The sequence below is a fragment of the Bidens hawaiensis genome, unplaced genomic scaffold (genome assembly GCF_021521415.1).
Source record: "Bidens hawaiensis isolate Kalapana, Puna unplaced genomic scaffold, B.hawaiensis_p1.1 tig00010775_1, whole genome shotgun sequence".
Lineage (NCBI taxonomy): Eukaryota > Viridiplantae > Streptophyta > Magnoliopsida > Asterales > Asteraceae > Bidens > Bidens hawaiensis.
The window spans coordinates 688905-709572 of NW_027491827.1; the positions used below are offsets into that span (position 1 = coordinate 688905).

Genomic DNA, 20668 nt, shown 5'->3' on the forward strand with positions numbered 1-20668 from the left:
ACAAATAAAATTCAGTTTTGAAAAAACCATTCCAAACTCAATGCCATCACCAGTAACCTAATTTAAGATCTGGTGATGGCATCGAGTTTTGGAAGGGATTTTATCAAAATTAAGATCTTTGGGAAGTTTAAGATCTGTGGAAACCTTAGATGTTTTCTGCTTGGCCAAGTTTGGAATTCACATAACATATATATAAGCGTAATAAATTCTAGTCAGAAGTTTTATTGCAGTCACTAAAGTCAAAATAGTTGGTTGTTAAGTAACTGCATACTACCTGTCAAAATGGTATCCACACGCTTTGGAAACGCTCGCAAGCTAATTAATTTTGGAAATTAATTACATTTATGCCTACTACCTGTCAAAAATCTTGGAAATATATTTATGTAATGATAGCCACATTAAAGTTAATTAACATAAAAAAACTATATCTAGTACGCTTTAAAAATGCTTACTAGAAATATTGGTTGTTTTAATACTATTACTATATCTATTACTCTTTAAATACGCTTACTAGAAATATTAGACGTTTTTAATACTATTACTATAGTACGATTTAAATATGCTTACTAGAAATATTTGTTGTTTTTGTTTTAATACTATTACTATATCTATTACACACATTCAAACATCAAGTGTAATGCAGAATAACCAAAAATATATAAATAATATTTATAGTTAATACTTAAATTACATTACATCATAAAAAAAACTAACACCTAGTATCAGATTCCAGTTCTGAATCTACATCATCCGATTTACCTTCTGAAATAGTTCTTATTGTATGAGAGGGAATGATCCTCTCCCACATGCCGTCCGAAGTGTAGGTGGACTCCTTAAGCCTTCGTAGGTGAAGGTTGATGTGGTCTAAATTATATATATTTTTATATGAATATTCCCTACACTTTTAAGTAACTTTGGGTTTGTTTTTATTTAATTATATTCGTTCGTAGTTTATATTTAATTTTTAAAGTTTTAAGAGATTTTGAGCTTATATGAGTACTTTTACTAAACTTTGAGACGAACAAGTTAGCAACTACTAGTCGTTTATTTAAAAATTGCTAATTGAAAATTCATAACTAAATTTAGTCTTGAAAGTGTCTTAATAATCTTTAATCTAATTTTAATATTTTGGGTGTGCCGTTGAACAATGTCTTATGACGATTATGATTAATAAGACTTTCATATAACTAATAGTTTAATATTTGAATTGTTAATACAGGCCTAAATGTGAAGAATCATATAAATTGGCCAATAGATGATTTAATGGGCCACCAAGAAAAAGAAAGTTTTATTACTAGGCCTTAATAATTGTTTCCGAGCTCAGTTATTGAAGTCGGTTAGCTTAAAAACTTGTACAACAAGATTGTTATATTTTTCTTAAGAAGCCCACATATTATGATTAATATAAAAAGGGGGCAGATGACAATTGGGAGGACCCCCTAATTGGACAGAAGGTTTGACGATAGGAGTAAAAGAAAGGTTTTCTTGGACGCAGCTTACATCAAACATTATTATCATTATTGTTATTTGAAGTTGGAAGCAGGTCACGTGATAGAGAGCTGCAGAGCAAGAAGAATATTATAATATTATAAATAGAAGAAAACACTTTGGGTTTGAGCGGAGAGCATCCGGGTTCAACGCCTACTCAACCAAGCATCATCAGTATTCGGTTTGAATTTATTATTTAATTATGAGCTTGGTTGTTGAACTTAGTTATTTTTGTTTATTTGAATTTAAGATGTTAGACTAAACTTATTAGATTGCCTAGGCTTGTGATGAACCATTGTTTGAAGTTTTATTTTATTTGGAATTTGTTTTTCGTTATGGTTGTATGATTCAGGAAATTGTTTGGTTTATTTGATGGATGCGTATGTGTACTTGGTTTTGGTTGTTCTAGTTTTATTATTTCACATTATCCTTGGTGATTGTCTGTCATATAATAGGATTTTGTTAGGTCATTTATTGCGTTTTCTTGACTAGTTTGTGGTTGATTTGCAATAAAACCATAGGAATAATATTATTAGTCAAACAAATAAAAGTGTGCTGCTAACCTAGAAAGCTGTAAGGTGATAGGTTATTGCTAGATCTTTGTTGATTGAGATTGCTAGATTTAGTTCTTCGTAAGGAGTCTGTCTAGATTTGATTAATTAATATTGTTTAGCGAGTCAATTAAGTTCGTCAAATTACCTTTGATTTCCGCGCTGTAAGGTAGGATTTCACTATAAAGGTACTTTATCATAATTAATTAGATAACCGTAAGAAAGTCTAATTTTAAAAGTGGTGTTTTAAAGAACTTAATAGAAATCCATAGGTGTCTTCTTGAGAAGGGTCAGGGGTCCTGTTCGAGTTTTCTTTTAAGTGACTATTTTATGATCCCGGTTCCATAACATGCATTTTCCGATTAATTGATAACTGAAACTTTGGGGATTCCAGTCTAGGTGGTTCTTCATCGTCATCTGATTTAAATTCATAAAAATATTCTTTTTGTTTTTACTTGTTTTTTATATTAATTAGATTTTAATATTAGTTTAATTAATTGTATTATAATAAACCCCTCTTAATATATAAAATAAATAGTCGCGTCAGTTTGTAGAGTCTAATTTAGTTAGTTACGTAATTTAAAGAGTCTCGTGGGTTCGATATCCGGACTTACTTAGCTGTACTAGAGTCGACCGGTTCACTTGCCGGTTAGTAGTTTTAGTTAAGTTAAGAGTCTAGAATTATTACTTAGTGTCTAGATTAGCATAGTTTTAGTTAATAATATTAGAACTACTTTTAGCACAACAAAGGTTCACCTCAGTATGGAATGTCCCATAAAGGGACACAGCCTTGTAGTCCTCCACGGAATTCAACTCAATGCGCGCCACCTCAATGCCCCGGGCTTCCATCACAATGTTGAAATAGTCAACAGTGGTGTATCCAAGAAACCTAACCATTCGGTTAAGTTGTTGGTACCTGAAGGTTTGAGGGTGGACATAGTCCACATACCTCACCCTTTGATTCTTCCGGACGCCAGCGGAATCAAAATGGAAAACGATGGTGAAGAAGGTGGGGTCGTGGTAGATGGGTGCAGCCTTACCCTATTCTCGTACAATCCAACTTGCAGGCATTTTTGGAGAGTGATTTGGAAAGTGGATTGTGATTATGAAATCGGAGGCGATGTGGATTGTGATTATGAAATTGGAGGCAATGTGGAAAGTGGTATTTATAGACCATCATCACCATCATCGGAAACCGGTACATCTCCCTGAGAAATTGAAATTGGTGGCACAAGGAAGTGGGAAGACAATGATTATCTGGCCACTCGTCAATTCACCGTGTGACCATTAATAACGTTTGGACACACTTCAAAATATTTAAGTGTGACCGTTTATCTCTTATAGCCACACATAATAAGTGTATCCGTGACAATAAAAAGCGTAGAAAAAATACAACTAAACTACTCTTTGGTCACACAACCTCGTATAAGTGGCCATATAGTTTAAGGTTTTTGCCACATTACTAATAAATACAATGGTTTTTTGTCATATTTCGCCACATTATTAGAAATGTGGCTAACAAATGTGACATTAGGTCACACAACGAAATATAAGTGGCTATATATTTTATCTTTTAGACACATCTCTTATCAATACTGTAGCCGTTCGTCACATTTGGCCACACTATTAAAACATGTGGCTAGTTAAATGTCACAGTTTTCCCTTAGAGTGTGGCTAATACATGTGTTTTTGGTCACATGTATCAAAGATCAAACAAACTATGACTTTAGGTCACATTTCACCACACATTTTTATAATGTGGCTAGTTTATGTCATAGTGTTTTTTTCAAAGTGTGGAGAAAAGTACCTGAGTAGGTATAGAATGGTCACATGAAGAAAAACATGTGTGGCCAAAACTAGTCTGGAAGGTTTTCAAACGTGGTCAACGACCTTTTAGCCACACATTTAAGTCGAAGTGTGGCAAATCGCCAGACCACATGTGTGGCTAAAAGGCAATTTTTACGTAGTGCATAAAACTATAATTTTCATGTTGATTTAAATAAACAACGAGAGAAACATGATAGAGAACTTTAGTTCAAAAGATACAATCAACATTCAATCTAGGCAAAGATTAACAAATAGAGATAACAATCACCATGGTGATGATTTAATACAATCGTTCAAGAACACAAATGAAACGATCAAACTATATTATAACCCTAATAATAAACAAAGAGGAAACGAGATCTAAGAATTTGCAGGTATAAGTCTCATCGAACTCGAATAATCCTTAAACGAGTTATAGCATCTCATTTATTTATGAAACTCTTTTATCATCAAACAATATTTTCATGGGTCTCATCAAACCCGGATAATATATACGTATTAAATCAAAACAAAAATATAATAAACGTAACAAACTAATATATATGTATTAAATCAAAATAAAACTACATTAACAAATAAAAAAAATCATTACAGAATATAAAATATTAGAACGACTAAAAAACAAAAACCTAAATAAACCCCAATAATACAGGGCTAAAAACTAGTTAAATATATACATAAAACATAAAATCTGTAATTTACACCTTTATGATAACAAAAATAAGAACGTTCACGAAAATAGACTGATTTTTATTTATTTATTTTTGATGTACCAAATAAAAGTAAAATTAAGAGAATCACAAAACTCTTTGTACAGATTCAACTCATTTTGAAAAATATTAGTTACTAGTTTGCACCCAACTCTTATAATATTATAAAATAACTTGGTGACAATATTTTCCTAGAAATACAACTGAATTCTTTAATGTCAAAGAAAAATCAACCCATACGTGTACTCGTGCATGACATCTGTACTATCCTTATATATGATGCATCAAAGGAGAATAAACACCACACACACAATTATGCATATGGTCACTGGAAAATTCTTTAGGGAGGTAGAACTAACGGAGCAGAAATCCGTCACGGATGGAGTTGTTTTTCCGGCGGTGTTGTCCCCAACCACTGCCATCAGTAATATCGGTGCCTTTGAAGAGGCTATCAAAGCTGAGAAGCCATGGCTGGAGTCCGTATTAAAGAAAAGCAGTGTTATTCTCTTCCGAGGCTTCCCGGTTTCTTCGCCTTGTGACTTCAACACCGTTGTTGAGGCTTTCGGGTACCCTGAAGCGCCTAACGTGGGCGGGCGAGCCCCTCGAGTCAAAGTGGTTGGCCGGGTTTACACAGCCAACGAAAGCCCTATGCATAAACGAATTCCCTTCCACCACGAGATGAGTTATGTAAGTTCTTTCACGAAACAACTGCCTTAACTAGTTTTTATCTTTTTATTTTGAGTAAAGTGCGGTTTTCGTCCCTATGGTTTGTTTAAATCTACGGTTTTAGTCCGATAGTTTCAAATTTATGATTTTCGTCCGTGTGGTTTCATTTCACTTGCAATTAAACCTGAATTCATTAACCCTGTTAAGTATGGTAGTTAAACCCATCAGCGTACCCTTCACGTGAGGGGCATTTTTGTCCTTCTTTTCCCCAAATACACCTCAGCCCCTCACGTGAGGGGGGCTTGCGATTTCGACAGGGGTTTATTTGGGGAGTAAAAGGACAAAAATGCCCCTCACGTTGATGGGTTTAACGGCTAGACTTAACAAGGTTAATGAATTCGGGTTTAATTGCAAGTGAAATGAAACCATAGGGACGAAAATCGCAAATTTGAAACTATTGGACTAAAAACGCAGTTTTGAACAAACCACGGGAACGAAAACTGCAGTTCACTCTTTTATTTTTCTACTTCCAGGACAAGTCGCGTTTCTAGTTGCCTAGTTTGACGGTATGTTTGGTTGGAAGAAATGGAATGAGAGAATAAATGAAATGAACAAGGGAATGAAATGGATTGTTACCAATCATTTGCCTTGTTTGGTTAACCTATGAAAATTAAATAAATAATTATTTTATGTTGTTTGGTATCCAAAATAATTCTAAGAATAAAATAGAAATAATAAAACCATTCATTTCTCAATATTATATATATATATATAAAACAAAAAAAACTGAAATGGCGATGGTGGTAGTGATAGCCCGGCAATGAAAATGATGGTGGCGGTGGTGGCGGCGACGGTAGTGGGGCGGTTATGGCCAGGTGGTAGCGCTAGTGGTAAGGTGGTGGTGGTGGCGGCGACGGTGACAATGGCGGTCAGGTGGTGGTGGTGGTGGCGATAGTAGTGGTGGTGGTTTTGGTTAGGTGGTGGTGGTGTTGAGAAAGTATAGTGAGAGACGGATGGAATGAAAAAAAAGAGTGGAGAGGGGTTGGGAAGGAATAGATTTGATGGAATGGGATTATATGTGTAATGGATAATTCTATTTCATTGAGCAACAAAAACATCATTTGTTTCATTCTCACGTAATGAATTATTTCATTATTCATGTCACTCTTGCATACCAAATGCTACCTAAGGTTATGTTTGGTTGGGGGTAATGGAATGAAAGAATGAATGAAATGGATTATTACAATCTCATTGTTTTGTTTAGTTACCCTATGAGATTGAAATGAATTATTATCTTGTATAGTTTGGTACATGAGAAACAATGAAAAATGGAATAAATTTTATTAATAATGACAAAAATACCCCGCTTCAAAATACTTTTTCTACCAATTTTAGTTATATTTTCCAATTGTAATGATAATTTATAGTTAACTATTTCTTAGACCCCTCCTGTTGAAGAGGGTTGTTAATTTTTTAGATATTTTGTTAAAGAAATAGTCACGTTTTGACTTTAGCGTTCATGGGGACATAAATTTTACCGGCGTGCGTTGCGGCACATCAACACATCAACAGTAGGTTGACTTTTAAACTATTCTTTATCAGTCTAAACCTTTTTACGCTGTGTCTTAGAGAATTACAAAGTCTAATTCATTAATGAACAAAAGGTGTAAAAACATTGACACAAACGAAAAAGTCTGAAATTCATTAATCAACAAAAGGTGTAAAAACATTCACGCAAACCAATATTCTTCACTGGAGCTTAATTTGCTCCAACTTTAGCCACATGGATACTCTCAAGTTTCAACACCTGTGTGTAAAATTGCTTTTACTTCACTTGTTAATACACTTTAATATTAACATATAAAAAAAACACATCTACCATGTAATCCTTGAGAAAACTCGTGTGCAATCTGACCAGTTATCTAGCAAACTAAACAGATATTATGATTCATGATTCATGACACAAATAAAAGGTAAATATGAGGAAGATACAAACAAAACAAAGCATATAAAATTGTCCACCCGAGGCTCACGTCGGTATCACGGCTGCAATATACATTGCCACGCCATATTCCGAATATCATCATAGCCATAAATCGATATGTAGACTGAATCACAAACATAAGCATCATACTTCCAAAAGACCAATCCAAGTCAACGTTAATTCCTATTAAATAATCAAGAACACCGGAATGATAATGAAATTTACATGGAATACATTGCTACGTCAAAAACCAAACATTTTCATAGCCATAAAACGATCTGAAGAGGCGAAATTATAACAGGTTCAGCTCCGCACCATGGCTGCAACATAAGTTGCTATGCCTATGAGCGAAACATCACGCTGATAAACGAACATCTCAAATTTGTAATGAGGTGGTCTTCCTTTCTTATCAACAACTGCCAATGCAAGACAACAAAGGCTCATATACACATCATTGCCAAGTCAATCGATTCCTTCAAATTATTCACGAAGCTAGACATGAATGATAATGAAATAATTTAAAGTCACAACATGTTAGCCCAAATTGAAGTTTAATATGAAAAAGGGTCACAACAAAGAAGCACAAAAAGTGTAGCTGAGTATTTTGTACCGGCGGATAGAGCCAGCAAGAGACCTGCAAACCACCGCCACCTAGGGTTTCTAAACATAACCCAACAACAGTAGGTCAACCACGTCTTCCGCGACCATGCAAAACACCGCCACCGCCACCACACAAACGGCCGCCCACCACCTAGGTTTTCCACATCGACTATCTCCAAATGAAGAACCCCGAATCAGGTGGTGCTAAAACCATCACGAAACCCTAAATCAGGTGGTGCTAAAACCACCACGAAACCGTAAATCAGGTGTTGTAAAGCCGATAGTGGAATATGCGAGAACAGTGTTCTAATGACAGTCGTGGTTTGTGGTTGAAGACGGTATGCCGTTGATGGTAGACGACGGCAATGATATCAAGATAGAGAGTTAATCCATGGTGATGATGAAATAAAAGAGGTAAGCCATCGTGAATCCTGATGCTATCGACAACTGCAAAAATTTAACATATACGTGTAAGCCAGAGAAAGCAAAACAAAAATGTACAAAGGAGATTTTGGCATATAAAACAAATAATATAAAATAACCCCGTAATACAAGGGACAAAAACTAGTGTATATATATAATATAAGAGAGTTCAAATAAAAACAATTGTTTTGTGAGAAGTGTAAGAAGTCTTTAAAATAAGCACAACATATAAATAGGACACTATATTGTGTAAAAAGAAAACTATACAGTTTTTATAAACTAATCTCAACACTAGATCTTTAGATTCTGTGACCTAAATCTATTCTTATGCTTTTTATGAAAGTTTTGTTTTTTTACATTAACCCTACCATACATACATACATATATATAGGGATTGGTTATCGTACAAAAATACACGCGACACTTTACACCATGAGTGTCAATTCCAATTTAAAACTACGTAGTGGCATAAATGTAAATAACCTAATACTAATTCACGATTTCTTCTCTCATTTTCCTCTTCCATTTTTACATATCAATTTGCAGGCCGAACATGTGAGATTCAAAAGTTGTTTGTTATTCAAAATTGTAATTACGTCAACCAAAAACAAATTCAAACCAACAAATTCATTCAATTTCAAATGCAAAATTATTAATTCAATGTCACTGGACCATATCAATGATTGTTTATTTGAGTAAGTAATAATTCAATTTTCAGTGGACCATATGAATTTCTAATTCAAAACATCAAGTTTAGTGAACCATATCGCATATCGATTACCATGATTTGCAAAATGTGTTGCAAATTGAATGAAACAAGGTACTTTAATGCTTAAACAACTGAATACAACTCCAATTGAGCGTGGTTAATAATATGGTCTGTTTTTATTACACGCTATACAAAATTATACTCAAAACAAAACTGAACTAAGTCAGTTAGAACAAAAATAACTCTCAGTTAAAATTACTCAAAACGCTTATATATTATTATACTCATATATTAAAATTACTATCAACGAAACCAAAATTTCCCTCAGTTAACTTATAATTACGCATAATTTGACCCAAACTATGCTTATTTTGTTTGAGTAAGCTTTGGTTTTATTGTTTGTTGCTCATATATGAGGATCGATTAATGAACTATACATAATTTGGATTTATTTCGTTGCTCGATTCTATATCAGAGTTTGTCGATTTCACGCTATAAATCCACTATTTATGTTCAGTTCAAAATTGACATAGTTTGACATCTTCCGGTCCAAATTTTAGGTTTAAGATCAACATAAGTCGTTCTTGTTCATCTCAAAAATTGCAGCTTTGGACATCATGAACTGATTCATGATAGCAGACGCTGCAATCGCGTGTTTATTGAATAAATGTCGTAGGTTATCTTGTACATAATATGTGATAAGCCATTATTATATTCAATATTTTATATATAATTCATCTAATATACATTATATATATATGTATATAGATAATATGAAGGTTATTTTGAAATCGGTTGAATTAAAACTCTTGAAAGCTCCATTGTAACAATCAATTTTATTATTTATTATTTTTAAGACAATGTAGTATATGTAATTATTACCATGCAAAACAAAAGATAACAAGACAAAAAAATATAGTTTGCATTCGACTCAGGCTATGTGCAATATTTTAATTTTTACATACGTAACACGCGTAAACATATGTTACAATCAAAATGTTGCACATAGTATCTCATTGGTAAAATAAAAGTTTTTATTTTAATTTTTTTACATGATGATAATATGTATTACATTATGTTAAAACAATCAAAAAAAAATAATTGTTACAATTGGTTTTCACAACTCGAGTGAGTTTTCAAGTTAAAAAAAAAAGAGAATTGGAAATTCCCATCCGACTACCCGGTACAGTTACCCGATGCATCGGTACAATGCTTAACTAGCTAGTTCAAATGATGAAAAGTTAAATTTGCTTAATCAGGCCATGAAATTTTGCCCCACTCTATATTCATGATGAGATTTTGGTCGTATTGTTCACTAAACCTGTCACATACTCGGGTGGAGTAGTGATATTATAATTAGTTCTATGATGTTTCACTTTTGTTGCACTAAACATTAACGATGGATTCGGGTTGATGACACTTTATTTTGTAGTTTCCTTTGCCTAACCATTTAGTAATACAACTTGTTAAGCAGGTTCCAAATTTCCCATCAAAATTATTTTTCTTTTGCGAAGAAGAACCCGGTGAAGGGGGAGAAACTCCAATAGTCTTGAGTGATTCTATATATGTAAAGGTGAAAGAGAAGCATCCGCAATTTGTTATGAAACTAGAGAAGCATGGATTGAAAACTACTATAATAGCCGGTGATGAGGACGATCTGTCGGCCGTCGCTAACAGTAGTTGGAAGTCGACATACATGACAAATGATAAAAAGGTTGTTGAAGAAAGGTTTTATTTTATTTCCCTACACTAAATAAACTGAAAAATCATAATCAAATCATGATTACCACTAAATTAACTAGTAATAATAGATGGGTTGTCCCTAATGACAATGTGTGATGGTTAGGTGTCTTTCTTCTATTCAAGAGGTTGAAGGTTTAAATCCAACAAAGTGCAGGTCTAGGGGTGGAAATTTATAAGAGTATCTTAAAGTAAGATAGTTTGACTTTTAAAAAGATATATCAGATGGGCTAAATACTCTATATGTTAAATTTATATTTTAGCAAGTAGAGATATATAATGACTAATTTAATAGATACTAATTTAGTAAAAAAGATAAAATCGGGGTACATGTCGCACAACCTTCGTAAAATAATTAATTTGACTTGTTATTAACCAAACAAAATATATTAAAATGGGTAGGTACTTGTCCATAATGTGTTTTTCAGGCCATAAAACTATATATCATATATAAACAACACTAGCAAGAACTAGGTAGGATTATTGCAAAATGCAATTGTTTGTGAGAAGCATAAGAATAGATCTAGGATTTAATGGTTGCGATTAGCAGTATTTAAAAACTGTATGTTGTTCTATTTTGTGTCCCATTTTATAAATGTCTCCTCACACTTCTTAAAAAACAATTTTTCTAAGTTTAAGATTTTTACGACATTTGATGCATATAGTATAACGCTTGATGCATTCACTTCAAGTAATCAAATTTTGTAAACACTAATAATTAATATACAATATTTATTAGTGTGTATTTAATTCACACTAAGTAGATATAGTAAGACACACAAGTCAAAACAAAAACCCCTCCCATAATTAGAGTAATTACCGTACAAAAAATATTAACAAAAATGTGTATGTACTTATTAACAAATATATATATATATATATATATATATATATATCTTTAAAATGTGTCATTATACATACATTGTAGCCCATGTCTTTAAAGTATTCAACTATGGTAACTGAAATAGGTAACTAAAACAATAAATTTGTGTAAGTGAAACAATAGAATGTTTAAAATTGTTCAAGTCAGAAATACATTATTGGGTTTTTACAATTTATCCATGTAATAGGACACACTGATGAACTGGTCCCTACGTATCACAGGATCAAAAACCAACTGTTGTATAAACAAATGAAGAAGTTTTAACATGAATCGATTAAATATCAAATTGATTAAAAATTAATATCTGAAATCATACCTCTTATAACTTTGCCCCATACATATGTATTCTAAAGCTGAGGGTCTTTCCGAAAGCCATCTCTTTATTCCTTTGGATAGAGGTACGGTGTGCCTAAATCCCACCCTCCCCAGACCCTATTTATAGCTTTGCTGTTGGTGAGACTTCACTGGGTATGATTGATTGATTGATTGATTGATCTAAAATCATACCTCTAAACACTATATTGATTAAACTCTTACACTGTGTTTCCGAGTTTTATTTACATTGTGTTTCCGAGTTTCATTTAAGGAAAGAAAAGAAAGGGAGGAAAATTGAAAGAGAAAATAAAGAGAGGGGCAGGAAAATATGTCACTTTATTTCATATTCCTGAGTTTAATGAAAAATAGAAAAAAAGGAAAGAAAATGTAGGAGTTAATAGGTAGTTAATGTTATATACACACATTTTTTTTCATAATCTCTCTAATTTGAAAGGATGAATATGGACTTAAGTTTTCTAGCATTTTCTCTCACTTTCCCTCCCCTCCCTTCATAAAAAAATCTCTGAAACATATTCCTTCTCATTTTTTTTTCATTTCCTTCCCCTCCTCTCTTTAAATGAGACTCGGGAATCGATTAAGCATCAAATAATTAACAGTTATTATTAAAAATCATAGTTTTAAACCCTAAAGCAGTTAACGGTTAATTGATTTGATGTTTGGAAGCAACAAATCAATTAAACCCTAAATCTAAATCATACATGAAACTTGAAAACAATGAATCGATTTTATGTTGTTTGGAAGCAAGAAATCGTGATGAAATTGGTTAGATAAGAATGGCTGAATGAATTTTAATAGCGTTTGATTGTGAAGTTTAATGTAACTCGACGTTGCAATAAAGGTACGTGGGCCATGTGTTTATGTGTTGTATATATTAGTTAATTACTTAATGTTATTTAATTGTTAATTAATTTTGGAAATAGTGTATGTTTTGTCCTATGTGAACGTCTTATAAGGGAACAAGTGTTCACAAAAGGTTTATTTTAATGGTATATGCAGATTATTTATATATTTATTTATTGATGGATATAAATTTATTAAACTGGCTATATAAAGAAGAAACATTTTCTTTTTATGTTATAAGGTATTCTGTTATTATATTTTTCTAAAATGTTCTTTTATTTTATTTGTTGTAGTTTTCAATCAAATCAATATTCTTTTGAAATGATCTTTTTGTTATTTTATTTTTCTAAAATCTTCTTTTATTTTATTTTTAGTAGTTTTTAATCAAATCAATATTCTTTTGAAATGATCTTTTTGCTTAAGTTTTTATTAAGATTTTTTTTCCAAAAAGAAACTTTTTATTTTCAAAGAAAATGTTTCGTATTATTTTTAGTAACAAATTAATATTCGATAAAGTAAACAAAAATTCCATTTAAGATGATAACTTTTAACAACCACTAGCTTGGTCTAGTGGCAAAAATGCATTGCCTTCAACAAAAACAATGTGCAATTTAGAGCATGTTTGGGATTAAGGTTAAAAAATACTTATTGGTTTTTTTCAAAAAGCTATTTTAAAAATCCAGGATTTGGTGCTTTAGGAAAACTGTTTTTTAACCATTTCAAAAAGTTAAAATAAAAATAGATTGCCAAACGCATTTTAACTTATTGGTTTTTTGAAAACGCCAATAAAACAATAAGCATTTTTTAAACTCAATCCCAAACATGCTCTTAATCTCACTTGAGACTTGGTACATATGATAGTAAAAAAAGATTATACTTTTATCTCTTATTTAATCAAAAGGTTCTATTTTTATTAAATTTAATGAAAAATGCTAATCCTATACTAAAACGACCAAAACGATAATAAACGAAAAATAAATAAATATATTTTTTTGCTCTACATAATTGTCTACCAAAACAATTTTAGGTGTCGCTCGCTAGTCGCAATCCCCCCCCCCCCCCCCACACAATTGTTCCACCAATTGCTTCACTTATAAATGATGAAATTCAATGTGTTTAACCCGTTTAAGTTAATAAAAAAAGCGGGTCATGGGTATCACCGAACCCAGATAACCCTTAATCGTGTTATAGCATCTCAATTATTTGTGAAACAATTTCGTTATCAAACAATAATTTTTGTGGGCCGTGGGTCTCACCAAACCTGGATAGCCCTTAAACAGATTACAACATATATCTCATTTAAATTTAAAAAAATTAATAAACATAAGTGTGTCATGGGTCTCACCAAAACATGGATAACCCTTAAATGAGTCATAACATCTTATTAATTTATGAAATCTTGCCTACCAAAAAAACACAGGTGTCGCACTCTGCCACCCCCGCCCCTCACCCCACCCCTTCATGCCACTAGATTGCTTCATTCATGAATGCTGAAATTCGATGTGTTTGACCCATTTTAGTCAAAAAATAAGCAGGTCATGGATCCCCCCAAATCTGAATAGCCCATTCTTTGTTGGATTTCTCTTGAATCGCCGAATGAACACCGGTTAATCGGCCACCGGTTCATATTTGGTCGCCTTTTCCTCCTTTTTTATTTACGAAACATTATCCGAGTCAACCTGTTTTCATCTATGTTTACCACCACCACGCTGACCTTCATTCCAGGCCTAGAACAATTGTTATGGGTGACAAATTACTAGCATACTACATTATCTTTAATATATAAAGGCATGCCTTATTTAGTTTTTGATCTTAATGATCTAGGATACAAACATGGGTTAAATGTTTGTTCATTTTAAATTTCAACAAGTAGTTCATGAACATAAACGAATATGATTATACAAAAGTAAAACGAACATAAATGAACATATATGAACAAATGTAAACGAACACAAACAAACATAAAGGAATATAAATAAACACACTTAAATGAATACAAACAAACAAATAAAAAACATAAATAAATTATCCATTCAATGTTTTATTAAAAAATGAACAAAGCTGATGATCGAAATTGTAAGAATAAATTAATATCAATTTATTTATATGTGGCAATTATAATTATCTATATAATATTATATCGAAATATTAATCAAACATTATCATGTATTAGTTTGGTAATTACTGATGGTCCATATTACCCTTAATTTACTAATAAAGGGTTTCCCCTTAAATGTATATAAAGATATATAAAAATTAACATCACAACATAATAGAAAACACACATACGATTTTGTCAAATTTAATTTGGAGATATATTTACATCTTAATTAAAATTTGAATTATTAACCAAAAAATTTATTAAATTTTTCTCCTTTGTCTTATTATATAGTAAATGGTGGGAGATTTTGTCAAATTTAATTTGGAGATATATTTACATCTTAATTAAAATTTGAAATATTAACCAAAAAAATTATTATATTTTTCTCCTCTGTCTTATTATATAGTAAATGGTGATTGGGAGATATGTGATATATTTTATGGTATGGATAAAAAATAATTTAGGGATTTACTTTAGTTGCCATATAACTCATCCATATAATAGGGAATGGATTGAAGAGGCGATTTTGATGGTTTTCTTAAAATTTACCATAAATTATATGGGTTTGGCAACTTTAGAGAAAGGGTTGAGAATGCTCTTACGAAAACTAAAATTGTTTTCGGATTATGGGTGTTAAAAAAGGTTTTTGGGTTTTCTAACTAGTTTACAAGCTAAACCCACTAAACTTCCAAAGTTTCTCAAAACTAAAAACTTTCCAGAAACTGAAATTTTATACGAACTTATTACCAGAAACTCAAACCCGGAAACTCACTTTTCGAGAACTAAAATCCAAGGAACTAAAGTTTTCCCAAATAGTCTAAGGTTCTCGTAAACATTAAAATTCCCGTAAACTATTTACTAAATGTTTTGTAAAGAACTAAATCTTATAAATTTTTACAAAACATAAAAAAATAATAATAAACAAAGTTTAACTTGAATGAATTTTGATGTTCACTTCTACCCAAAGATGATGGGTTACATCTACCCTATCATTCAAGTCAAGTCTAACTATAAGCTTTGTTAGTTTGTCTAACATGACATAAATGTCTCGTTTTCCCAAAGGTGATGTGTAACATATTTATCTAGTAAAACTAGCTCGTGCATAATTAAAATAATTGCCTCATTTCTGCCCATAGGTGACGTGTTACAACTGTTTTGCACGCATACTTAAAATTTTTTATTCTGCCCAAATTAAGGTGATTAATTTTTAAGTAGAACTTTTAGTACAGTCTATTACTTTGATGTTAATAATAGACGTATCACATATACAATAAAATATATTCATCGTCTCATTAATGACCCTTCATTAATCTAATAATCATAAATTTTAGTCCGCCTTACTTTAATACCCCATAACATTACTCACTAAAACTTTCTTCTATAAATCATTATCTCATCCAAATCTTCCACTCTAATTTCAAAATCAAGTATGAGTTTTGCTTTATAAAGAGTTTCAAGAAAGTTTAACTCTTTTCAGTATTGATTATTCTTTAAGACGTGATATTACTATCATATTGGTTTTTCTAATAACAACCATTTCATCGAATATAGAGCATAACAAATAGAATGAGTCAAACATAATTTCTTTTATGATTATCAAGAACTCATTTAAGTAAAATTATCACCAGAGTTATTGTAGATTCTATTTATCCTAAGACTAATCTATTTTCTAGTGAAATAATAAAAAATAACTCCTAATTGCATTCCTTTTAAATTCTAACTATAAGGTTAACTGGAATTTGTGAATACATCATAATGTATAATATCATGAACCATAAAATTAAGGGCTCACACATGGAAATAAGTACAATTTTCTAGTACATTACATACTAAATTTTCACTGGCACAATTTGATATCTTAAGAATCAACTATAACAATTAGAAATACCAAAGAAAAATGAGTGTGTTGATCAAGAACATATGTACAAGAAAAGAAATGTCTAGCATTGGAAAATAAGATGTTATTCATCTAATTACCACTAAAACCTAAAATAGGATAATTCTAAGGTCCATGAACAAAATACAAGCATTACTTTCAACTTTAAGTTCTTCAAGGAGAAGTCTCACTACAGAATGATTTCATTAGAGTAGGCATAAGCAACGAGACTGCCTATAATTTGAAAAGAACAGTTGGCTATAATGGTAGTCGTATGCTAGTGATATTTAAGTTTGCTACTTAATATTCCAATTAACACATGATACATTGAGTCTATTTCTATACGTTTTCCTATCGAAACTCAACAAATAACTAACATGAGTGTTAGGGACAAATTTAAATATTAATGCTATTAGAACCATAATAAATTGTCTTGTAATCACGCTTTATGATACCTTATAGATTCTGAAGATTAATTAGAATTTAGTATCAATACTTAAGTTATATTATGACAATTGTATGGTTTGCATAGCCGACATAAAGTCACACTTACCTTATGTCACACCCCAACCTAAGGCGGAAATGCCGGGGCGTGAGCTGATTACTTACAAATCTCAAGGTACTTTCATGCATAATTTAAGGTGACAATATCTATTTATTCAAATTAAATAATCAAACAATTCCAAATAAAATACAGTACATAAACCAAAAATAAAGTAACAAAATAAATAATTCAAATTAACTAAGTCTTGATTTATTTTTGATAATATTTCTTCTAGCGTAGCAATCCTAAACCCTTCAACAACTCCTGATAATCAATTCACACGATGACCTGCAAATACGTATAAAATACAAATAATTTTGTCAACACGAAGTTGAGTGAGTAAAACACCAGTTAATTGAGATAAAATATAATATGACTAAATGATCAAAATGCCCTTAATGCGGTATACAATTAAAGCATAGCATTTAAGCAATTCAAACAGATAATAAAATATGGGCTAAACTGTTGCCATGCGAATCGGCCGTTGGTTACCATGAGTGAGTTTTCGGTGAAACCTTTGTCATGCGATTGGACGCCGACTACTACGACAGTCGTATGATCATACTATTAAATTATGTTGGACCTCTCGAATGTGTTCAAATAAGCAAATTTACAAGTAGCAAGTTAGGCACATAATTAATAACACACAAGGTTAACAGTTTCTAATGTGGATACTAATATTAAGAAAATACTGTAAATACGCATATGCCCTCAAGATGTTTAAAATAAGTAAAAAGAAGGGGAGTGATTACTCAGCTTGTTAATAAGCGAGGGAAAATAAATGCGATAAGATAATGGTACAATAAACGTCACGCTCGTCGAGATGAATCAACGGGAAAACCCTAAGTGAGAGTAACAAAGAGGGAATAACTATGTATTAATAAATGGATAATATGGATTTTTCGATATAAATGGTTAACTAAGAGTTAAATAATTTACTTAAAGTTTATTATTAATAAATATTAGTTATAAATTAATATTGTATCAAAATATAATTATTTATAAGATGTATGTACTTATAACTATTAAATTTGTAATATATAATATAAATATTTATATATATAAAATACATTTGTGAAGAAAAACTTGATCAAATATTTATTTTAAATGATAAGATATATTTTATATTGTGATTATGTATTTTAAAACAAGACCTTTTTAAATTATAAAAACCTTTTCACAATTTAATACTTATTATAAATACACACACATACATATACATATGGTTATAACAAAGATTTAGAGAAACGAATAGTTAACATGTCGATTTTGTAAAAATATTGATTAATTATGATTTCTATAATATTTATATTATAAATTAATCAATTAAAAGAAGTAGTATGTTAAATAAAAGAATTTTCTAAAAGTAAAGGAGCCAAAACGGGTCTGGAGGGGCTCGAACATGCGCCCTCTAGAACCCAGACGCGTTAAACAAACACACACTAGCCATGCGCACTGGTGTGTTAGATGGTTATAACACAAAACAGAATAAATAAAAACTCTCAGACTCTTAATCTAGTTCATACATAAATCCTAACAAAATCAATCCGTTATATTGATTGTTAATTGACCAAATAGACATAGGGTTAATGAAGAGTGAATCAATACAATCAAAACTGTATATTAAATTACCTATACAGATGTTTAAATCGATGGCTAAACAGCCCGATGTTGCAGATGGCCACAAACAATCCAAGTACACCAATCAGACGACTAAGAAAATACAATTAGATATAAAGGTTTGCTTAGCGATGTTATGGGGGGTGATAACTTTAGGTTTAATTGAATTATATTGTCCTCTATGATGTATAACCTAACGAGTTAAGGATGGTTAGTTTATTAAGTCAATCTAAATCAACAAGGATCTTGATTTCCTAATTGTAGCGTCGGTGGAGCTCGTTATAGCAAGGAGAATAATACACATGATTCAATTACCAAGGTTATTACGAGAATTGTGGTCCAAGATGTTAAACTGGTCTCTGGATAGTGATCTGGATATGGGTTTCGGGTTAAGGGTTTGGGTTTATGGATAATTTGATATAATTTGAGCTGATTTGCTGAAGTCCCTAGACTATTGAGAAGGATACAAAATGGGTTTAAAGTATAGTTTAGGTTAATAATTGTATATAAACTAAAGTTATTTATATATATGTTAAATAAATATAATAACAAATAATAAAAAAATAATAACTCGAATAACGCAATATTTTCTCAGTAAAATTTCACGAGAATCGAAACGGGCCGGGAAAGTGATAAAAATATTAATTAAAAAAATCCGAGTTGTTATAGTATCCCCTACTTTTGAGAATTTCGTTATGTAATTAAAGAATACTATAACAAAACCATTAAATTTTGAGGGAAGGAAAATTTTAAATATAATTTAAAACTAATCATAATACATAATTTTGAATAGTTGAAGCAACGCTCCAAATGAAAATCCAATAAGGACACTTATATATAGGATGTCCAGTGTAATACCCCGGCTAAAGTGGAATACGCCCGAGTGTGACGTACAGATTGCCCAAAACACATGTGACACTATTAAGTGACAATATTATCATTAATTAATTTAAACATCAAGTACACAGGTTTGTAACATGAAACACAAGGAAATTCAACAATTAACAACTTGTCCATTTATTAATATAACCTAAGTTCTAGTGTATTCTCCGTTTCATCCTCTAATAATTGTACCTGTAACATATATATAAAATAAAGTCAACTAAATGAATAGTTGGTGATTTCAAACAAGTTTTGATATACGTATATAAAAATCATACGATTCCATGAGCAAGTGTAAATGAGCAAATAATGTCCTTTCCAACTGGGATTGTGCACCATCGTACTCAGATAAGCGCAAGTAAGGTCCTTTCCAGTTGGGATTGTGCACCAACGTACTCGAATAATGAGGCCCTTTTCCACTCATAACAACAAATGTATTGAGCGCCAAGGGGGGCTTATGATCATACTATCTTGAAGTAATCCATGAGCAAGTAATTTGTAGCAAGTAACAAGTAAACACACAAGTCCATGTAGCGAATTATCGTTTGTAAATAATGAATAAACGAAATTGTAATTTAGATAGGATATATATGCTACCCCTAAAAGTAGTAAAAGAGTAAAAAGGGGGTGTGAGAAACTCACCTTGATGTTAAAGACAAACTTGAAATAAAATCGAAAGTGCATAAATGAAACCGAAGCAATTGAACGTCACGAACTAGAATTAAAAGTACAAAATTAATATTAACTAACGTCTTATAAAAGTAGATAAATCGGGTTATCTGGATTTAGAGGTGTTGAATGTACATTTCATTATGGAGTTGGATATAATAATATTATTTTATATATATTAACGAATTATTAATTTAATATTAGTTTAAATTATGAGAT

General features: G+C 31.3%; 1 protein-coding gene across 1 annotated transcript in view; it reads left to right on the top strand.

The window, feature by feature from the left end:
• Positions 1-4897: 4897 nt before the first annotated feature.
• LOC143536275 (clavaminate synthase-like protein At3g21360) overlaps positions 4898-20668 on the top strand; it is a 43022-nt gene continuing 27251 nt past the window's right edge. Inside the window, exons 1-2 of the mRNA XM_077030310.1 lie at positions 4898-5263; positions 10433-10686. Coding sequence (XP_076886425.1) covers positions 4898-5263; positions 10433-10686 — 620 coding nt within the window. The remainder of the gene's footprint in view (positions 5264-10432; positions 10687-20668) is intronic.